The 22,360-nt window shown below is 50.5% G+C and overlaps 1 protein-coding gene across 1 annotated transcript in view; it reads right to left on the reverse strand.

Annotated features, from left to right (window-relative positions):
* Positions 1–22,360, reverse strand: part of LOC146817998 (dimethyladenosine transferase 2, mitochondrial-like) — a 135,137-nt gene that overhangs the window by 41,958 nt on the left and 70,819 nt on the right. The window contains exon 3 of the mRNA XM_085611474.1: positions 19,499–19,652. Within this exon, the coding sequence (XP_085467600.1) occupies positions 19,499–19,652 (154 nt within the window). The remainder of the gene's footprint in view (positions 1–19,498; positions 19,653–22,360) is intronic.

Genomic DNA, 22,360 nt, shown 5'->3' on the forward strand with positions numbered 1-22,360 from the left:
CACAGGAGCAAGAGCCCTGTGCCCCTACAGTACACAGGTCCATTCCTGGGCACTGTAAGTGCAGTGCTGCCATTTAAGAGTACATGGTGCTGAGAGCTCGTCAAACACGAACTCCACAGCACCATAATGGCAACACTGAAGACTGAGAAGTTTGGTATCAAACTTCTCAGCGCATTAAACCCGCACTGATGCCAGTGTGGGATTTAATGTACCAAGCACCCCAGAGGGCATCTTAGAGATGTCCCCTGAAACCTAACCTACAATCCACGTCTGGTCTGGGAGGCTGCCTAGGCTGCCACACAGCAGACATGTTGCTGGACTCCTGGGTAGGAGAGCCCCCACTCTCCTGGGCCTGCAACAATGCACATCCTGGGCGAGGTGCTTGGTCTTCTCCCCCAGGATGGACAGGGGGAAGCTTCAAAGGCATGCCGCCTCTGTGAGCTTCCCCAGGCCACTTGCTGCCCCCACTCTGGCGGGAAGCCTGTCCGGAAACCCCAAATAAGGACAGGGGATGTGCCAGCCTGCCAACCCCACCCCTCAGGTGGGGGAGGCGAGGTGAAGCACATCTCCGGGCGCTCGCCATCTTGAAGATGGGAGCCCCTGCCCAATCAGGACTAGGCTTCTGCCCCCCTCCCACAGGAGAGTGGCAGGATAGGGGGTATACCCGCCCCAGGGCAGGGACCCATTGATCCCGGCTGTTTACCTACCTGTAGCGCTCCTAAATCTAGTATTTAGGGGCACCCTGAACCTTCCTTCCTTAGATTCCAGATTCCGAAAAACAAAGAAGAGCAAGAAGAAAGAAGACCTGCCGTGCAACTGCTAAGAAGAGGAAGACACCAACTGCTTTGGCCCCAGCCCTACCGGCCTGTCGACCCTGCTCCTGCTACATCCCGGCACCTCTTGTGGCCAGCAACCTCACAAACCTCGGAGGACCTGGCTACCTTTTGGCTCTAAGCACCTGGGACTCCCATGAGCCGAGGCTCTGCTCAAAACTAGCTCTAATCCCTGGCATCAGCCCAGAACTGCGAACCCTGCACACTCTGCACCCGCCAAGCCTGGCCTGTGCCGGAGTGAACCAAGATCCCGAGGACGTCCCCCCGGCGACTGTGACCCCGAATCCGGCACCCAAGGACTCACCTCGACGCTCCTGACGACGCCTGCAGCCTCAGAACCAGGTACCCCTGCAACCGCGATCAACAGAGGGAAAGTTTTCCCGACACCAAAAGGCACCCCTGCACCCGGCGCCCTGTGGCCCCCTGTGCCCAACTCCTGGGTACCTACCTATCCTCCAACTACCCAACTTACCTCTCGAAGTGGTGGTGGCACCTGAAGAATCTTCGTCCCCGAGCTTGCATCCTTTGTTCAACCAGGAGCTTTCCCATTGAAATCCATTGAGCGCCCGAAGGCTCAAAAGCACCCTCCACCCAGCTGCCCGAGTGGCCCTGGCAGTGTAACCTCTACACCCATATACTTCCCCATTTGCCCTGAGCAAGTGACCAGGAGCCCAGCTCCCACAGCCGTGTGGCCTGCTAGTCAGCAGCCACCAACCAAGGCCCCCCTGCCTCCCATAGGATAACATTGGGCCTAACTCACTCTGCACCCGGCTGCCCCTGTGCCACTGAGGGTGTAACAACTGTACCTACCTGACCCTGGGAGACCCCCGAGTCTGTGCCCAGAACCTTAACTCTGCCAATCGAGTACTTACCCAAAAGCCGATAACCCAATTTTCCTCCATAGGGTAACATTGACTGGTTTCTTCTGAAATTTCTTCTAAGTGTGGAGTTTCTAAAACGTAAAATATTCACCAAAAATCAACCGAATACCGAAAACGAAAATACTCACCTGCTATTAGGAGAGATCCCAGTGCTGGATCTTGGTGCCCAGCACTGACCCTGAAAAATATTCACAACCGTACTTACCAGTAACCCAATTTTCTTCCATAGGAAATCATTGACTGTTTTTCTGTGAAATTTCTTCCAAGTGTCAATTTTTGCAAACTTCAAATATTCTTTAAAAATCATACCAACTGTGAAAACTTAATTACTTACCTGTTTTAGATAGAGGTCCCAGTACTGAGTTTAGGAGCCCAGTACTGGATTACAAAAGTAACGAGAACCTACTTTACCTGCAACTTGAATTTTCTCCCATAGGAAATCATTGACTGTTTTCTATGACATTTCAAAGTGTCAACTTTTAAAATAGCAAAATATTGCCTAAAATCACAACAGTAACTAAGTCGACTTTTATCACTTGTTTCTAAGAACTGTCCCAGGACTGAATCTAGGATCCAGTCCTGGAGTTACAAAAGTAATCCTGGAAGTAATCTATTGCAAATAACTTAAAACTTCCATTGAGCTCAATGCATTATTGTGTTAGAAATTGTGTTGCCTATTGAAACAACCTGTAACCATTATTTAAAAAAGTCAATTGCATATTGCAAAAGTATTTACCTAAAGCATCTCATTCTGAGAAAGTATATTTTAATACCTATTGTTGGTTCCAAAATAAAACAACCATATATTTTTTATATAAACCATTGGCCTGGAGTTCAGTTATTGAGTGTGTGAGACCATTTGCTGACTGAGTGTGTACAACAAATGCTTTACACTGTCCTCTGATACTGCCTTACTGCTCGACCAAGCTACCACTTTAGAGAGTAAGGTTATATCTAACTTTAGCCTCTGCCAAACCTCTGGGGACTGTGGACTCTGAACACACTGTACCTATTTGGGAACAGTATATACAGAGCCACTTTCTCACAACCTGTGATCGGGCTGGATCCATATTGGGCTGCCATTCGGGGGAAGACTTGGGGCTGGTAATGTTCGCAAGACACATCCAGTTCCTGGAGCTATTTCGGGGATTGGGGTGCATGAAGGGTGTTGAAGTACAGCTCCATATCGATGACACAGTCAAGCCTGTAGCCTTGCGACACCGGAGGGTGCCCTTTAATCTGCGTCCCCTGGTCTAAGCGGAATTGGAGAAGCTGGAGAAAGATGGAGTGATTGAGAAGGTATCGGGTCCCACGCTGGTGGTGTCTCCGCTGGTGATCGCCTCAAAACCCAAACAGCAAGGGGCAATCCGCCTCTGCGTGGACATGAGGCTGCCAAATAAAGCGATCCGCCGAGAAAGACACCTTACACCAGTGGCGTCACTAGGGTTGGTGTCACCCGGTGCTGGTAACTCATGGTGTCACCCCCTCACGACTTACCGCATGGACCTCCTCCGCCCGAGTCCGCAAGTTGACAAAGTTGGCAAATAACGGGACCATACAGAATCCTTAGTAACGTTTGTAAATGTAGGTCCTATATTTATAAAATGTGCCTGTTAACAACAGTGTGATAATGACTCATTAATCAGGTTGTACAGTGGGCTACCTGCTAGTCAACAGTTTATTGGAATTTATAATATCATAGGTATGGTACTTTTTACTGGTGTGGTGTTCCCACTATCCAGCAACATGATATATCAGTGGTCGAAGTGGGGGAAAAAAAGTAGTATGTTAAGAAATGATATAGATACCGTGATAGGTTAGATTGACCTATAGTATCTTCAAGTGAGTAAAAAGTGAAAAAAGGTCTACATGTTTCAACCATCCGTTGTTATTACCGGATTTTCGTCAGGACCAGTGAACGTGACCCTGCCCTTGGTCACTTTTAGACCCTAACCATCTACTCACGGTTAGGACTCCCTTCCTTCAAATCTTCGGAAGGGAAAAATCTGTGAAAATAAACACAAACACAGAACAGACATATAATACATGTAAAAATCATTCATTGTAGGATCAATGCTCATTGTGGTTGCCAAATGAAGTAGTGAGTGTGAGACGATCATTCAACACTCAGTGGACCTCCTTGTTATTGGGGAAGTGGACTCACACGATCTTGCGCATCTAACTTTGGCGATCAGGAGCCACACACATAAAATACATACCCACTCCTCATAATCAATTCAGTGGGCGTCAGTATACTCTGTCAAGAGTAAAAGTGTACCAGTGCACCAATGTAACCATAAGGCATAACGGGAAATATCCCGAAGTCCCTGGTTAAAATGAACCCACATGCATCCAGATTTAGTGGTTGGTAATCACACAATCTCACTCAATGCGGTGAGCGTGCCGCTTAAACGAAATCAGAATCCAAATCGCTAGCGCAATAGGGTTCGCAAATTGTGTACCAGACCAAAGGTCAAGTTTAAGGAGGAGAACAGAAAAGGGACGCTTACTGAGAACGCGGTATTTGCGTGCCTCATAGTAGTCGGGGTTGTACGATTTGTTACCTTCAAGATCTGGGTTAAAAAAAATGGAAATCACCAGTCCCCCGGAAGTAAAGCCAAGACCACGATTGGCGTGATGTCGTAACTGGGCCGCCAATGGCTCCATTGGTATGGTTAAAAGGAGGGGTGATAGTGGGCGCCCCTGTCGAGTGCCTTGGGTCACTGGGAATGGGCAAGACCACATACTATTGAGCCGCACTTGAGCAATGGGCAAAGTATAGAGGAGGCTTATCTGCCTAATAAATCTGGATAGGGCCATACAAGAGAGTTTAACTCCTTTGCAGCGCTGAGGAGGATGGTGACTGCCAAACCCCCAGGAGTCTAGATGGTGCATGGTCGTGAAGATGGTATGCAAGTTGTGGGAAGTAGAGTGACCTGGAATAAACCTGGATTGGTAAGGCCTGATTATTGTGGAGAGTAAAGGGAGAAGATGGTTGGCCAAAATCTTAGTGAAAATGTTTACATTGATCATGGACAATGGCCTGTAGGAGTCACAACATTTTACCGGTTTTATCTGGTTTGAAAAGAGTCTCTTTGACTGCTTCCCTGATGGATGGGGCAGTATGCCCTTCTCTAGTGACTCTTCAAACCATGCCAACAAGTGGTGTGTGCTGCATAGCAAAACTCTTTGTAAAAAGAGGTCGTCAGGCCATCCACGCCTGGTGCCATTTTTCCTGGCAGCCCATGGATAACCTGCCTGAGCTCTTCCACAGTGATAGGTGAATCAAGGTACTCCTGGTGTGCCTAGTAAAGTCAGAGGAGCTGTATCACGTCAAAATATGCTGTTAGATCGCTTGCTGGGAGAACAGGCGTGGCAGAATATAAGCTTTGCATAAAAGGTAACCGTGTTTAAGAGGGCAGCAGGAGTGAACTGAAGGACTTGCTGATCATCCTGCAGTACAACACATATGCGGAAGCCTGCGGTTTGTGCAGTAAGCCTGCGAGCGTCCTGCCTGGGCGAACGCCTTTTCTGTAACGACGAGCGCATGTCTCCTTGTCTAGGTAGTGGGTTTCACGGGTGGCTTCCTCTGAGAATTTATCTAATTTGCCCTGAATCTCCGCCAGCATGGCCACATTGTGGGAGCAAAAATATTCCTGTTCTGAGGCCTGGATTTATCGTTCTCAAAATTTGCCACAGAGAAACTGGGGGAGTTTGTAAATTTACATTTAGAAAAAAAAAGCCATCCGGAGTATTGAAACTATAGAACAAGCTAGGAGTAGTGGGGCGCAAACATTGAGAATAGGTTGGGATTTGAGGAGGGAAGTATCCTATGAGGGAGAAAGCAAGAAAACATGTACTATGGTAAAACGTAGTTCCCTTAATATAAGCAGTGGAAGGATACCAGTTGTCCACTCAAAAGAAGAGTAAAGAGCTATTCTCCAGGGGAGAAACTAATGGAAGGTTAAGGAAAGCAATCCAATAAGAAGCAAGCAAATGATATTGACAAGAGAGCCAACCAATGCTAAGCAGTGGTCTAACCCAAAGTCCACTGTAAGTGTTGGTATGTTACAAAAGAGGTGTGGGGCAGTGGCCAGGGCAGCTGACTCCGGAGCACAGGGCTCCTGGTTCGGTCGGCAACTCAGCCCAGCACCATGTGACTCTGGGCAATAGCTCACTTAATCTCCCAAACTGCCCCCAGTGCCTTGAGACCCTTAAGGGTGATTTGTTTGCGCTTTACAAATACCTGCTTATTATACAAAATAGGTCTTTAACAGAAGACAGCCAAAAGCTGTCTGTAGACGAGGCCTAAAAAAGGGTTAAGGACCTTACTAGGTTGAGGCAATAGCAACAAACTGGAACCATGCCATGTGTGACCCCTTCGGCTGGCCCTGGCTTTTTAGACATCGACACGTAGCATGCTCTGTCCCTGTCTCCATACCCCCCACCCCGTACCATCCCTAGGTCTTGAAAGCTAAACTACGAGTACCAGGAAGCAACATCCTGCTGTCTAAAAAGCCAGGACTGGTTGAGGGGGTCACAGGCCCACTTGGCAGGTAAGCAGGGGAAGGTGCTGGAAGGACAGCGTTGAGTAAACTATACTGGAGTTTAAATGCCGCCTTACTAGCACCAGAGAAACCATTAGACTCCGTAAGCATCAAATACAGTAAAATAAAAACAACCACTAGAAATGTAAAAAGTAGAGTGCAACAATTGTATAAATGTTTTCAAAGAGTAGCGAAGAAGCTTAACCACAAGAATAGGAATAGGGGAGCCTGGTTCCATCTCAGTTCGAACTCTGGCAGGGCGCTTTGAAGGTTGCTAAAGTTCTATAGGCTAAACTGTCAGTCAGCGTGGGCTGCTGCTTTCTTGTCATGTAGTGCAATGAAGGAAATGGCCCCCACTGGCTACAGATTGATAAATAACATAGAGGAATTTTCAGGGTTCAGCGTGGCCCTCTAGTCCCCTGACCCCGGTGCCACTGCACCTGCTGCACAAATGGAAGCTACGCCCCTGCCGAACAAGGAACCTGCGAGCTAGGGACAATGGCGTAACGAAACTCAAGGTGGCCTCCCTGCAAGGCCCATGGAGGGGCCCCCTCCAGGCTCATTCAGGACTCAGGAGCTCTGCAGACCGAGTGCTGTGCGGAGGGGGCCCCCCTGGACCTTGCCCCCCCTCCCCCACCCATCGCGGGGGCTGCGGGGGCCTGTGTTACGCACCTGGCTAGGGATGATGTTGTAGCAGAAGCCTCGGTTGAACTCTGACCTGAGTTTTAGGACACTACTCTGCTGGTTTCATCAATTACTGCAGCACCGACACCCCCACAACGCAAACAATACTACTGCAGTGCTGAGAAATGGATACACCAGCAGCTTGGGAATTTCCTTTGAAATTCTCTCCTCTTGCCGGCCTTTTTTTCTTACGCCGCCCCCGCCTGCAAATAAAGGAATGTTTTCAACCCTAGTAAAGAGCTGACGCAGACGTGAAGACAACTGCGCGCTGCCGCGCACCATTTAATTTAAAAAGAGACGAGGTGCAACGACGTCGAGCGTAACGTAAGTTACGTAACCTATCACATCCAAGCAAGACTGATGTGTTGTGCTTGCTGGCTGCCGAGGGGGCCCCTGGAGCGTGGGGGCTGCGGGGGCCTGTGTTACGCCCCTGGCTCTGCAGTCTGCACCACAGTGACCGGCCCTTTGGTGTCACCCCGCGTGAGGGTGTCACCCGGTGCGGTCCGCACCCCCCGCACCCCCCTAGTGACGCCACTGCCTTACACCCACGATAGACGAGATCATAGCGGACATCAACGGAGCCCAATGGTTCTCAAAGGTGGATCTGAACTCTGGATACCATAAGCTTGTGTTAGCTGAGGAAAGTCGGTATATAACCACCTTTTCTACGCATGTGGGACTCCGAAGATTCAAGCGTCTCAGCTTTGGTGTCTCTTCAGCTGCAGAGGTCTTCCAAGATGCAGTGCGGGAAGCCCTGTCGGGACTGGAGAGCGTACTCAATGTTAGTGACGACATTCTCATCTTCTCAAACTCGCTGGAGGACCATCACACCAGACTCAGGGCCACACTAAGGAGGCTCGTGGAACAAGGACTGACTCTGCACAAGGCAAAATACAAGTTCTACGCAAATGAGATGGAATTCTTTGGTTACAAGTTCTCTGCGAAAGGGTTGTACGTGGACCCTGCTAAGGTGGTGGCCATAAGAGTGGCAGCCATACCTCAGAACCAGTCGGAGGCCAGAAGTTTTCTGGGAATGGCCAATTACTGTGGCCGATTCATACCTCACCGCGCCACGCACTCAGAACCGCTTCGAAAGCTCACAAAGAAGGATGTGCGTTGGCAGTGGTCCAGCGAAGAAGTTCAAGCATTCAACGACATCAAGGCAGCTTTGTTGCATGGATCCACAGTGGCCTACTTCAAGCCGGGGCACGTCACAGAGCTCGTGATGGACGCCTGACCCGTGGGGGCCATGCTGCTCCAAAAGGACCAACAAGAGGAATGGTTGCCCATTGCATACGCCAGTCGGGCGTTAACCGCTGTGGAGACCAGGTACGCCCAAATTGAACGCGAGGCGTTGGCTATTCGATGGGCATGTCAGCATTTCGACCTGTACCTGTGCGGGCACACCTTCACCGTGATAACGGATCATAAGCCTCTTGTGCCGTTGTTCGCAGGCACTGCCAGGGGAGGACCACCGCGGATCGAGTGGTGGGCCGTGCAACTACAACACTACAAATTTGATGTCGTATATCGCCCCGGTGTCAACAACCCCGTCGATTACCTCTCAAGACACCCGCTAGCACTTGGCCCCCGGAACACGGGGCGAAGTCGATGAGGGCACGGATTAATTCGTGAAGCAGGTGGTGGAGGAGGCGGAGCCACATCGGTGAAGGAGGTCCAGGAAGCAACCAAAGAAGATGGGTGTCTCCAGGCCGTGATACAAAGCGTTGCGCAACCATCAGTGGAAGCTGTTCCTGCAGGGGTCTAGTGGACTTACCGAGGCGGAGAAGGAGTACCGACAAGGGCTATGGAGATGTTGGGATGAACTCAGCGATGGATGGGAGGGGGTCCTGCTCCGGGATGCCAAGATTGTCATTCCGTTCAAACTATGGAAGAGAACAGTGGAGCTAGCCCACCAAGGCCATCAGGTAGTAGAGAAAACCAAGGCGAGACTAAGAGCGAAAGTGTGGTTTCCGGTAATGGACAGCATCGAAAGTGTGGTTTCCGGTAATGGACCGCATGGTGGAAGAGAAGGTCCGAGGGTGCCATGCATGCCTGATCACTGGAGCAGAAGCAGCTCCCGCGCCAATCATCACGGAAGCACCCAGCATGACACCGTGGAGCCCCATCAGTCTTGATTTTGGCAGTTTTCCGGGTGGACGCCACACGGTGGTAATGCTAGACAGCCACTCCAAGTTCCCAGTGGTCGAAGTGGTGGCATCGAATGCTTTCGAGAACGTCAGGCCGGTACTAGAGAAGACATTTGCACTTCTAGGAATGCCCACGGAAATACGCACGGATAATGGCCCTCAATTCCAAGGACAGGAGTTCCGAGACTACATGGTAGTGAACATAATTCGCCATCGCTGAATAACGCCAATGTGGAGAGGTTCATGAGGACTCTCAACAAGGCATTACGGATTGGAGTAGATGAGGCGGAAGATCTGGAAGACTGTTTACAAAGTTTTCTGAGAGCCTATCGACAACCGCCCACCCCCCCCACTGCACTACGGGTTGTGCAACTAGCGACCTACTGATGCAGCGGGCTGTGAGAGACGTAATTTCCACCAGTGAAAAATGGGTGCAGGCTGAAATAGACCCGGCGCGGGCTCAAGACAGGCGGCAATGCACCAACGACAAGACCAGTCAAAAAAGGAGAGCCAAGCCATCGAGGATCAGTCCGGGGGACTCGGTTGTTGTAAAGGATCGACACCCGGGGTCCAAGCTTCGCACACCGTTTGAACGAGAACTGTGGGAGGTGACTCATGTGAACGGAACCATGATCACGGCGAAGAGAGGCTCTCAACAGCTGGTGCGGAATGCAGCGTGGTTTAAGAAGATTTCCGCCTCCGCACCCACGCCTGAGGTAGTGGAGGCGAGTGAGCAGGAGGAAAGCCAGAGCCAGCCAGGTACAGCCACACCGGAGCAGCCGGAGCCAACTCCGAATGGGGAGCAGAGAAGAACCGGAAAATCCGACCAGCGAGAGCCCAGCCAGCAGACGAGGGGTGAGCAGCGAGCCAAGGGGTGGACAGCGATACCAGCTACGAAGCAACCCTCAACCCAGCAGCCGACTAAAAGACTTTGCGTGTTGAAGAATCCACGAGTTGGAGTCTGGAACTGTCAGACTGCAAATGGGTATCCCAGTGGCAAAGACTGATCTGTTGTGTTAGTTTATTGTTTCAATTCGTTTGTTTGTTCACCCGTTGGTTAGATGGGACATACTCGCTTCGGTGGCCTATCGGATCGCGCAAGTTCCTCGTAGGGACATTAGCTGTAGACCTGGGCTGCTGCAGGGTCACATGGGCGATGGGTGCAGGCCCGTGAGGGGGTGTACCAGAACCTGTGGCCCCCCCCGGACTACCGGTTGGCAGCGGGGGCAGCACCCTGGGGTGCGTGGTGGTCTGGGGGGCCGGTGCGGAGGGCCCCTGTGGGGCATGATACCGCCCCCGTGGTGATCGCTGCAGGCAGTTGCTGCTCCAGCTTTGTTGGGTTCCCTGGCCCCTTCCTTCCCCATTGCTAACGGTCCTGTGATCGGCGGTCAGGTCAGGCCGCGACTCCATTCTACTGCCGCCTCCATCCGGCTCCAATAATGCCTCTACTCAAGTGTGGAGGTGGGTCGCTGGCGTAGGGGAGTGTGCTTATTTGCTCCCTTCCTTGCATTGGGGTCCGCTGTCTCCTGACTGACTTACACGGTGTGCTGGTGTGAGGACATCCTGGGAGCCGGGATGCTTGAAGGCCGCCATGACGAGAGATAACTATACAAGACATCTGTGTTTACTCAATCATCAGCAGAGTCTCACACCAGTTCATCATGCTGCAGCTGGTGTGGCGTAATTTCTGTGACGGTCACAGAAATTACGCCACACCAGCTGCAGCATGACGAACTGGTGTGAGACTCTGCTGATGATTGAGCAAACACAGATACTACATGCTATAGAGCCTTCCGATCCATCGTTCAAAACGATATTGCGTCTGATGGTCAAGATATGATGGCCCAAGTATTTTATTATGATTTATGCACCTTTATAGCAGAGTGACTTTCTTATGATCCTGATGAATGCCCCAAACTATCTTGTCACTAGGGCAGAAACATGTTGATCCTAAGTTAGGGTACTCTTTGACCCTACAATCACTTGCATTTTAATCGACTACTATATAGGCAGGAAGAATAAAGTTGTTGCCCCTATACAGAGAGTCTTTTAATTCACACATTTTGTTTTTGCACTCTGCCCCTCCTCACCATATAGAGTTGGTAGATCCAACCTGTGCTTTGCACTCCTGCTCCTTCCCTCTTGGTGAAGTCGTAGCCTACACGAGAGACCTTGCGGTCCTCGTGTGCTGGAGGAACCCAATGATGAAGCATGTCACCCTCGGGTGAGTGAGGGTTTTCGTCCATAACGTTGTTATGCCCGTTCCCATTGCTTTTTAAACAACTTTTAAACAAGTGCTACCCTATATTAAGTGTGAGTATTGTATATAAATGCAACAATGTCTGCTCACAACCTCAACAGGGAACCCGGCTGGGTTCCTTGTGAGTAACTTTCTTTCACTTTAAACACGGGTTACACACTCCCTATAAGCAGCAGAGCATTCAAACGTCCAGATGTCCCTATTATCATAGGTCCTGACGAGACCCTACAACCTCAATAGGGTCGAACGCCGTAGACAGTAAAGATGAAAGCGAACCAATGTTTCAGTGCTTATGATTGTATACAGTGACTGAATATTCATGTGTATATTTTGAAATGGTCGCTTTCTGTACTAAGATTCTACTGAAACCTTGTAAATATTGTCACATTATGTTACGCACTCCGTAGGTTCATGTTTCACATGGGACACTTTTTTTGCACAATTGTCTATTTTCAATTTATTAATTGAGTGATAGAGATATGTGCTAACTAAACCTTTGGTGTGTGTGTGTGTTTCTTCCTTTCTGACTTCATTTATAACCCTTATATCGCTATCAGGCATTGTTGCATTTATATACAACCATACTATTCCACAGGAACCACTGTTGTCTTGTATAGTTCAGTTACCCTGGTTCCGTAGTGAGTAGGGTTCCCTTGTCCTCCTTTATGACGAGAGATAAAGCAGGAGGGGGTTCGGCCAAACAGAGCACACTGGATAAATATACAAGCCCCGGGGCCTCTGCGGTGGCACCTGGGGATGCACAGGGAGCCATGCCGGACAATACTGCCCTCATGGCGGCCATCATGCAATCTAAAGATGCTCTGGACGCTAAAATTGGAGCCATCGGCTCCGACGTTATGCTGCTGCGGCGGCAAGACTGGTGTAACTGGGTGGCGCATATCGCAGAGGCTGAGATGAGAATATCTGGAGTGGAGGATGGGGTCATCACCCTGCAGAAGCGAGTGGCCTCGCTGGAGACCCAACATGGACTGGCGTCACAAGTGGAGGATGCCGAGGGAAGGGCCCGGCGCAACAGTCTCCGCTTTGTTGGGTTCCCCGAGGGGTGCGAGGGGAGAGATATGGAGCGGTTCCTTACCCAGTGGCTGGAGAGCTGGCTTCCCCCAGAGTCCTTGTCCCGATGCTTCGTGGTGGAATGCGCCACAGGTCCCTGATGCAGAAGCCTCCGCCTGGGGCTGAATTATCCTGATCGTGACATTATCTTGAAACAGGCTAGGGCCAAGGAACCGTTGCTATTTGATAATGCCCGCATCCTGATATTTCCCGACTATACGAAGCTGGTCCAGCAACGGAGACAATCATTCAAGGCGGCCAAAGCTCATCTTTGGGATCTCAAGCTTCTCTATGCTTTGCTGTATCCGGCCAGGTTGCGGGTGGTGTATCAGTATCGCACCCACTTCTTTGACTTGCCGGAGGAAGTCTTCCAGTGGACAGATGAGACGGTGCGGCTTCGTCCTCACACGCCAACCCGGAGGGAGTCGGATTACTCATCCAGCGAGGCAGCTCGGAAGCAGCCCACATTGAAGTCAAAAGGAATAAACACTCCAGGTCCAGACGTCGATCCCAGTCGTGCGGTGCTTCTTCCCGGCTGGGTCGGCCCCTCAGCAGCACACACCGGTGGCCTAACTGATGGAGTAGGCCGCAGTCCTATGGGTCTTTTGACGTCTTCGCCTTGACTGGAGAAGCACACATGAAGGCCGTTATCTCTGTTGGACTTTGTCTGATAGGGAGAGTGCCAGCTGACAATAGGCTGTAAGTTGGGGATCCATTGGCAGGGGTGGGACCTCCTGTTGGGGTCTGCTTGCCACACCTGCCGCGACAGGTACTTCAGTGTTCCTGAGGTATAGGATGGTGGGGGTGGTTGTTGTAGTTTTTGCCCTCTGATCGCACTGTCCTACACTAGCTTAGATCCACTTTGCACATGCCATACACTTTTCCATGCATCAATGATTTGCATCAGGGTCTCACATGGCAGATCCGTTAGGTAGTCAACGGGATCTCTCTGGGACCCTTTGGATAGTAAGCTGGACTGTTAGGGGGACACTGGACAAAATCAAACGTGGGGCTATACTCAAGCAGGCCAAAAGGGCCCATGCCGACATTCTCATGCTACAAGAAAAGCACCTTATGAGGACTAAGGCACTATGCTTTCAACGCTTTGGTTACATTCAGGGGTTCCATTCGGGGTTCGTAAGGGGGTCTCGGGGGGGGGAGATGCGATCTTAATTAGTCGCCGGGTTCCATACACACGTCAAGACATGGGCGGATACTCAGGGCAGATATCTGTTCCTCCAGGGCACTGTGGGTGAAGAAACTGTAGTACTGGGATGTGTCTATGCCCCCCCGCTCTCCTGGGGTCTGGTAGAGAGACTTATGACCCTGTGGGTAGAGATACCAGATAGCCTGTCCGTGGTCGGGGGTGATTGTTATGACGGGATAGATCTGGCTAGAGACTGCTGGAGGCCCGGGGGCTCTACAGTTGTCCGACAACCCACCAAACTACATTCTATGGTGATAGGGCTTGACTGGGTGGACTTTTGGCGCCGACTGAACAGAACAGCGCAGGGATACACATACCTCACGGCGGTTCACGATTCCTATTCCCACCTTGATTATTTATTTGTCCCCAGGGTGGCGGAAGGCAGGGTGGTGGAGGCGGATATCCTTCCACGGAGACTATCGGATCACTCGCCGGTGGCCCTCACCATACGGGTGGGTCGGGCGCATCAGCCTTTTCAGTGGCACCTTTCGGCCTGGAACCTACAGAAAGAGGACTATAGGGGGCATGTGGAGGGTGCTATTGATCAATACCGGACACTCAACATAGGCTCGGTGGATGGGGCTGAACATCTGTGGGAAGCAATGAAGCCCACAATACGGGGTGTAGACATCTCCTTTTGTGCGGCAGCCCAGAGAGCGAGGAAGGAGTTCCTTGTACAATCTGAGGCGAAGATGGTCGATCTGGAGTGCCGCAGTAGGGATGGCGGGGACAGTCAGGTCCGTCGACAATTGCTGCTGGTGCAGCGGAGTCATGCTGACCTCCTGCTGGACGAGGCCCGCCAGGCTTGGTTGGCTACCCGCAGCAGGATTTACCAGTGGGTGGATAAATCCAGTAAGCTGCTCCACAGGCTGTGTCAGGGGATACTTTACCCCCAGGCCCTCCCTGGTATTGTAGGCCCAGATGGGGCATCCCTCACGGATTCCTCTACAATCGCTAAATGTTTTGCTACGTATTATGCAGAGCTATATGCCCCCAGAGAGTGTTTGCATGAAGATGTGATATGCCGCTTCTTGGATGACCTCCCGCCTAAGGCTTTATCCGACGACGTGAGTGCGGAGCTTGATCTTCCACTCACAGAGGAGGAACTGGGTTCCGCCTTGAGGGACCTTTATACGGGTAAGGCCCCAGGGCCAATCGACTTTCCTTGTGAATATTTTTAAATGATATTTTTTGCAGCTAGGGCCCCATTACCGTAGGGTGGTGGAGGACCCCAGGGAGCTGGGCTGTCTGCCTCGGGACTGGAGACACGCGGAGGTGGTGGTGTTCCACAAACCTGGTAGACCTCCTGAACAGCACGCATCATATCGTCCAATCTCTCTACTGGACGTGGAGGCCAAGATTCTGGCTAAGGCTTTGGCCAATCGCCTTCAGTCTCATATCACTTCCCTAGTACATCCCGATCAGGCCAGGTTTATGCCCCAACGGGTGACTCGGCATAATATTCGTCGGGTACATGTTGCCAGGTCGACCATTCAAGGGCTGGGAGAACGAGCTGCGTTGTTACTGGCAGATATGGATAGGGCATTTGACTCCCTTAGTTAGGTATATTTATTTGCGCTCTTACATAGGCTGAATATTGAACCTCGCTTCCCGTCCTACCTGACATTACTCTACACCGACCTCAACGCGTCAGTGCATGTGGCTGGCTCTGTCTCCTCCACGTTTTCTATTGGACGGGGTACCAGGCAGGGTTGCCTCATCTCCATACTTGTTCGCGTTAGCAAGGGAACCCTTGGCCGCCTGGGTGCGGATCGATGCACAAGTGTTGGGCTTTAATAGGGCACACGGACTGTCGGACCGTATTGTTCTGTACGACGACGATGTGCTATACTTTCTCACCAATTTAGACAGGACGGGCCGAGGCAGCTTCGCATCATGCAAATTTTTGGGGGAGTCCTCTAGCTTATACATGAACCCACGGAAAAGCCTACTCTTTGGGTTCTCGGAGATGCGCGGGTCTTGGCTCCTGGGCATCCTCTGATCGGGTAGTTTCTGGGGGGGGTGAAATATTTGGGAGTGTTTTTATCTGACTCGCTTACCACATCTTGGGATAGAAATCTGGCTCCAATATGGGACCCTGTACGGGAGGACCTTAAGACTTGGTCCCAAATGCCATTGTCTATATATGGCAGGTCGGCCATCTTCAAGATGGTCTTGCTCCTCCGCTTACTTTACCATCTGCAAAATCACCCCTATTCGATCCCTCCTGGATGGTTTCGGCAGGTCAATGCGGCCCTGGGACAGTTTCTGTGGGTCGGTGGGGTGGCAAGAGTTGCCATAAGGACTTGTTTTCAATCCACCTACTGTGGGGGGCTGGCGATCTCTGATATTTTATCATACTACATGGCCTCGCATCTGCTAGTCCTGAAAGAATGGTGGTATGGGGATAGGGCCGACCCAGCGTTGCATGGTGGGCCTCTCTTTACACACTATATTATACTCTGCACCACTGTGCAACTCCTTGCTGTCTGTCACAAAGGTTGTATTCCAAATCTGGCGGCAGGCCCTACGGAGGATGGGCTGGTGGAATAGGCTGACGCGGGAGATTCCCCTCTGGCACAATGGGCGACTGCTGCAATTGGCTACTCTATCTGGGTTTCATGGATGGGAAAGTATTGGTATCTCTACTCTGGGTGACGTAATACGGGGGCCGGTCCTGAAGTCTTTTCAGGATCTACAGAAAGATTTCCATATGCCAAAATCCCAATTCTATAGATATCTTCAATTCCGGCATGCTCTCTCCTCCAGTTTGGAGGGCTTAGAGTCATTAGCCGAGTTTAGCCCGATTGAGGCGAAGGTGTTCATGGGAGATCTCCAAGACCACAAGATCTCCAAAATGTACCCATCCCTGGTCACTCATAGCTCCCCCACGTGGCAGAAACTCAGAGAGGCCTGCAAGGGGGACGTAGGCCCATTGGAGGAGGTGGACTGGACGGAGGCTCTGGCCTCCCCGTGGGGGGCTGCCATAGCTGTAAGTCTACGCCTTATCCAGTTCAAGAACCTTCATCGGGTATACTTTACCAGGGTTAGGTTTGGAGGGCAGGTTTGGTGGCTTTCCCTATATGTGTCTCAGATGCGAGCGGGAGGAGGGCACCCTGCACACACAGTCTGGCCCTGCTCCGCATTGGCACGTTTCTGGAGGGGTGTTATGGCCTGCCTCTCAGAGGTGTTGGGTTGGGACCTTCCCTGCTCGCCAAAGCTGGTACTCCTCCACGTTATGGATGGGGTTGGGGGCAACATATACAAACGCCATCTTATGCTATTGGGGTTCACTCTGGCTAAAAGGGATATTGCCAGGGCCTGGAAGGCACCGGTGGCGCCCTCAGTGTCCGCATGGAAGAACGGTCTGGACTTCTGCATGGGTTTGGAGATTCCCATCTTCACAGCAAGAGGGTGCCCGCTTATACATTTTAAAATCTGGAAACGTTGGGCGGACTACCGAGGCTTGGAGTTGGAGCCCGTCTCGACGGCGGGGCCCCTCGACCTGGCTTAACTCTTTATTTTCTTGATGTAGGACATAGTCTCAAATGCAATGACAGCTCAAACTTTTCGCTGGAGGTAATTTTCCTGTCAATGTGCTGCACAGGAGTGGACGTTAGGGCGATGGGGGTGTGTTTGTGGGGGGATGGTTATTTGTTGGGTTTTTTCATTTGTAGTGCTCTTCATTTTTCCTTGTTTGCTCATGTAAACATCAAGGCATAATTATATAAGTTTCTTATACAGATGCCTCTGGGGTTCAGAGCTCTGCTCTATATGTGCTACTTGCCAAAAAAATCGGTAAAAAAAAAAAAAAAAGTCACACATAGCAATCTGAAACCTTGGCAGCTATACAGTGCCGCCTTTTATGTGCATAGAGCCTCACAGCTAGTTTACCAGAAATAACACATGAACAAGGAATGCATTCCTCCAGTCACTTGCCAGGAGAAAGCAGGTTTGCTGAAGCAGGCAAAGTGTGCCCCTCCCACTTAAGAATGGAAAAACGTGTTTGTGTGTTTCGATAAGTTAAACGCCCACTGTCACTATAGCAACAAAGCTTCTCAAAGACAATTAAAAAAGGCCGGGGGGGGTACGGGGAGAAGGGCAGAGGGGCAGCGGCTTCGTTTACTTTCCTACACTCCTTATTTCTCCACGTAGGCACATCTCATTCAACCATCTCAACCACTCCTTTCGTCCATCATCCTCCCTCCTTATGCTTCTGCCATTTCTTCACTTCATCTTCACTTCTTCTCCTTTCATGCAGATCTCCTTTCTCAGTCAACCTCTACTTTCCCGTAATATCTTCTCCCTCCTTTTTTTAAATCAACGTGTTACAAGAGGATGTAGCCTTACGGCTAGAGCGGTCAACCTCGAAGCTGGGGAACCGGCTTCGATTCTCGGCAACGACGCTCAAAATCCTGTGATTCTGGGCAAATCACGTAATCTCCCCGTGCCTAACAAAAATGAATGTGTCCATCTGTTACGAAACTGGTGCTCATGTAAAGCGCTCTGATGCCCTATATTTTCGGGTCTAGTTTGAGCTATATAAAACTCAAAACAAAAAACATTCTACAAGTTCTCCATGCCACTCATCCTCAACCTTATCTTTGTCACGATCCTGGTCTTTTTCCACTGATACTTTCCCAATCCTCTTTCCCTCGATACATCCACCCCCCTCTGATGTGTACTCTCTTCTCTTAAACCCTCACTTTACCAAACAGAATTGGTTAATCTTCTTTCTTCTCGGGTATTTAATTCTCTGGTCCCCTTTTTCTCCAGCTCATCCTTATTTCTCCATCACTATTCCTTCTGTCTTTTTCAACATCTCACCGCTTCCTCTCACCACTCACTTCCAGTTTATCTCCCCTTCTTTTCTGGTCATCTTGCTCTAATCTTTTTCTTCTCATCTGTTTTCTAATCCACTATACCTTTGCTTTCTTTTCTCTCCCCCTTTCACCTTTGTTCACACGAGGCACAATAATATCAAGTAACAGGAGGGTCACTAAAAAGGTAAAGAGAAAAGTGTGCAAATGGAGTGGGGGAGATTTGGACATAGCTGCAATGTGCATTTAATGATCTCCAGGGTCTCCTAATCGAAGCAGAATGTTGCACCTATTCAGTAGTGCACCAAATACTTCTGCACTTGCTAGTTAGGTGAAGGGATTTTTATTAGGGGGGAAACAAGGACAACAAAGGGTCACAGTAAAATGTTGAGAACAAAGTGTTTGTTCACAACATAGTACCTGTACTAGACGAGGCATGAAGGAGGACTATTAGGATGGTTTACCAAGACAAAATGATTTTCTGCAAAGTGAATGTTTCCATCCTGAAGTAGGCTTGATTGCTGAAAGGTGATCATGCAGCTGCAGTCACTTCTGACCCCAATTGATACTGTTTAAAGGAATTGGTGACTAGGAAGTTTCCATCTTAAAATAAGACAATTTTCTCATCTGAGGTGAATCTGGTGTCAATTCCCGCTTGGGAAAGACTCATCTTTTTAGGTCGAGCCTAGGCAGCGCGCATGTGTGGTCTGCAAGACCTGTTGTTATCTGCTCTATCAGCTTTCGGCATGCCGATGAATTGCCATGGGTTTGTTGTTGTGCCATTTAGAAATGAGGGCTTTTAGGTCTCGCCTGGTGTTAGCAGCGCGCATGCGGTGCTCTCACCATGCGAGGGCTTCTTGGAATCAATACGGTTCCAGAAGTCGTGTCTCAGCTCCGCCTGCAATTTTCATTAGTGAGCGTCATTGGTCATCATGGATTATGCTAAACATAGATACCATGGAGGATGGGGTTATTGCAATGATATGAGTGGACACAACTTTGTCAACCTGTGTGAAGGCTTGGCTGACCCTAAATATGATCATACCTGCAGTCCATGGAACTTCAGCCATGCCCAATTTCTGGAAGAGCATCTCGGAATACATAGAAGGGGGCTTCGCAGGTCCGTGACTCAAGGGATCCAGTTTGAAGAAGTCACAATGAAGAACATCAAGTTGTCCATCTGTTTTACGCTCCAAGGACTGCAGCGAGAACATAAAACATGCTTTTAGGCAACAAAAAAGAAAACATTAACAAACAAAAATACTATAATGCCCTGAATACATCTAAACTCAGACATTTTGGTAGAAATTTCAAAATAAACAGCATGAAGCAACCTGACTACCATAGAGCAGAACTGGGAATAACTGGAACCTTTTAGTTAGTAGCCAGCGGCATGCTGGGGGGGGGGGGGGGGGGGGGTCTACAGGGGACTTAAGGGTTAGTAGGGGAGGGGGGGGGGTGTTGGAGCTGGGCGTTTTATTCTTTTTGTTTTTCCCTCATGCCTACGATGACCCTGCACTCTGAACGATAATATACATGGGAGTTGCTAGGAATTGTATAATTGCATAAAGCGGGGGCTGAGGGGGGGATTCAGTATTGGGGCATGAGGGCCCTGGGGAGTCACTGAGCGGCGCCCAATGGGAGGTTGCAGCTATGACACTAATTGCACTTGTAATGTATTGCTCTCCGAATCATTAATGTATGCTGTTTATTAAGCTATTTGTTTGAGCTTCTCAGAAAATGACCTTTTAGGGAGCCACCTTTACCTCTGCCTCTAGAATTGTGCCCCTTTAGGACCCTCTCAAGTAACCCCTGGGAGAGTATTACTGTCAGTGGGTGTGCTGGTAGGACTTGGAAGCTTTGGGGGAGGTGGTGTTTGAGCCCTCACGATAGGGTGTTGTGGGGAAAGGAGCTGCTGGGAGCAGGTGTCCTAAGTGCGCCCATCGCGTTGGCTGTTTCCATATTTGTCTTGATCTTCTCTAACATTTGGCCCCCCTGTGGGCCAAAGAGGAGCTGGCCACCAAAAGTTGTGTTCAACAGGTTCAGCTGAACTTCCGGCTGGAAGCCAGAGATACGGAGCCAGGTGTGTCTGCGTAGAATAACGCTGGCATTAACTCTCCTGGCAGCAGTGTCTGCAGCATCTGGGGCACAGTAAATATTAGTGTTTAATAGTAGCATCTCCACTGGCCTAGGAGTTGTCTCACTTACGAACAGTAGTGAAGGCCAGAGTGTCGGCGGGAGCTGGCCACACATGAAAATTGTGTCAGTAGGAGAGGCTTTCTATTTTGTATCCACCATACTTATGACCCTGGCTTGGACGAGGACCGTGAAGATGTCGGGTGTGTGGCGTAGCATACCCTTAAGCATGGGGAGGTACTGAGAGTCAAGTGGAGGAGTGGATTTCAAAAAGGAAGTCCTCCTCTAGGGGCTCTGTATAAAAGACACACCATATTGAATAAGGTGGCCCTACCAAGGAGTTTCTGATTGGATGGGGAATAGTCCTGAGAGAGGGATGGGCAGGGTACAGGTCAAGATCTGTGTCCCCCAGTGGGTCTGCGTCATAGGAGTCCCATGGGCAAAAAGAACAGATGATGGACGGAATGCTGAACAAATCAAACATTCACCCCCAGTCACAGATCTGGGTTAAATCCATAGTTTCTTTGCTCACCAAGCCAGCAGGGTCAAGACTGATTTGCATATGCCTGGGTCCAAACTGGAATGGGGAAAGAACTATGGGTTTAGGTCCAGATCTCTGTACTCGGGTGAATAGTTGACATGGTTCTGCATTCAGTCTAGTGATTCTTCTTTTTGCATGGGTGTCCCATGGGTCACCCTGTGGAGGATTGTCAACTCTCTCCCCTCCCATATGCCCGCCCATGCCAGTGAGGAGACCCCGGAGGTGTGATGTCAAGGGGATCCCTGTAGACGCAGGTGGGGAAGGTGAAGGCGGAGGAACAGGGTTCGAGGATGGTGGTACCCTGTTAGTCTCATCCGGCTTCTTCTGCTACTTTGCTGGAATTGGAATGTCCAAGGCTTCCTCAAAGGACAGTGGCGTTTCGAGAGTGGAACAGCAGCAGACCCTGTAGGGTGGGAAGGATCTGGTTCGTATGGGGTTGGATGACCAGGTGTTTCTGCCTTGTGGCGCATCTCCTCTTGCAGTCTGCGAAGAATCGGTTTGCCGCGCCAGCACCGATGTCGGCCCTGCTGGTCGGTGCCGAAGTCTTCAGCTCCGAGGGCAGCTTTGGTTTCGGTGCGGAGGCAAATGGGCTCAGCACTGAGGGTCGGCTCTGTGCCGGTGTCAGAGTAGCTAGCACCAAAGCAGCCAGTCTCAAGGGTTTCTTCGGTGCCGAGCCAGAGCTGGACGGTGTGTTTGAAGTGGTTTACCGGTGCAGACTATGGCCCGAAGGCAGTAGTGGCTGAAGTCCTCTCTCTGGCACTCCAGAGTGGCTGTGTGCCTTTGGCAGAGGGTTGCTTATATTGAGAGCGGTGTCGAGGAGCAGGGAGTGCCGCACCCACAGACTGCTAGGCTGGCAGATAAACCTCGATCTCCAGATCGGAGCCAGAGCTTTCCTTAGGTGAGAAAGCATCTGCAGCGGACGCTTGTGGATGAAGTTCCCCCTTGATGTCCTTGGGGTCAAGGAGGTGTGGGGTGTCATCGCCGCTCCTGCGCGACATCCTGAGTCGATGTGCCCGATGGTCACAAAGAGTCTTCTTGGAACGGAAGGAGAGGCAGGTGTCACAGTTGGCTTCGATGTGTTCGGACAATAGGCCCAAAAAGAAGACCTGAATGCGGTCGGTCAGAGGATATTTCGTGTGGCAGCGCGGATAATATCAGAATGGCATTCGTTCCATCACCGTCGAGGCACGGTTGAGAGATAAAACTAGGAGACGGGAGTAGGCCCCAAAT

The sequence above is a fragment of the Triturus cristatus genome, chromosome 6 (genome assembly GCF_964204655.1).
Source record: "Triturus cristatus chromosome 6, aTriCri1.1, whole genome shotgun sequence".
NCBI classification, from domain to species: Eukaryota; Metazoa; Chordata; class Amphibia; order Caudata; family Salamandridae; genus Triturus; species Triturus cristatus.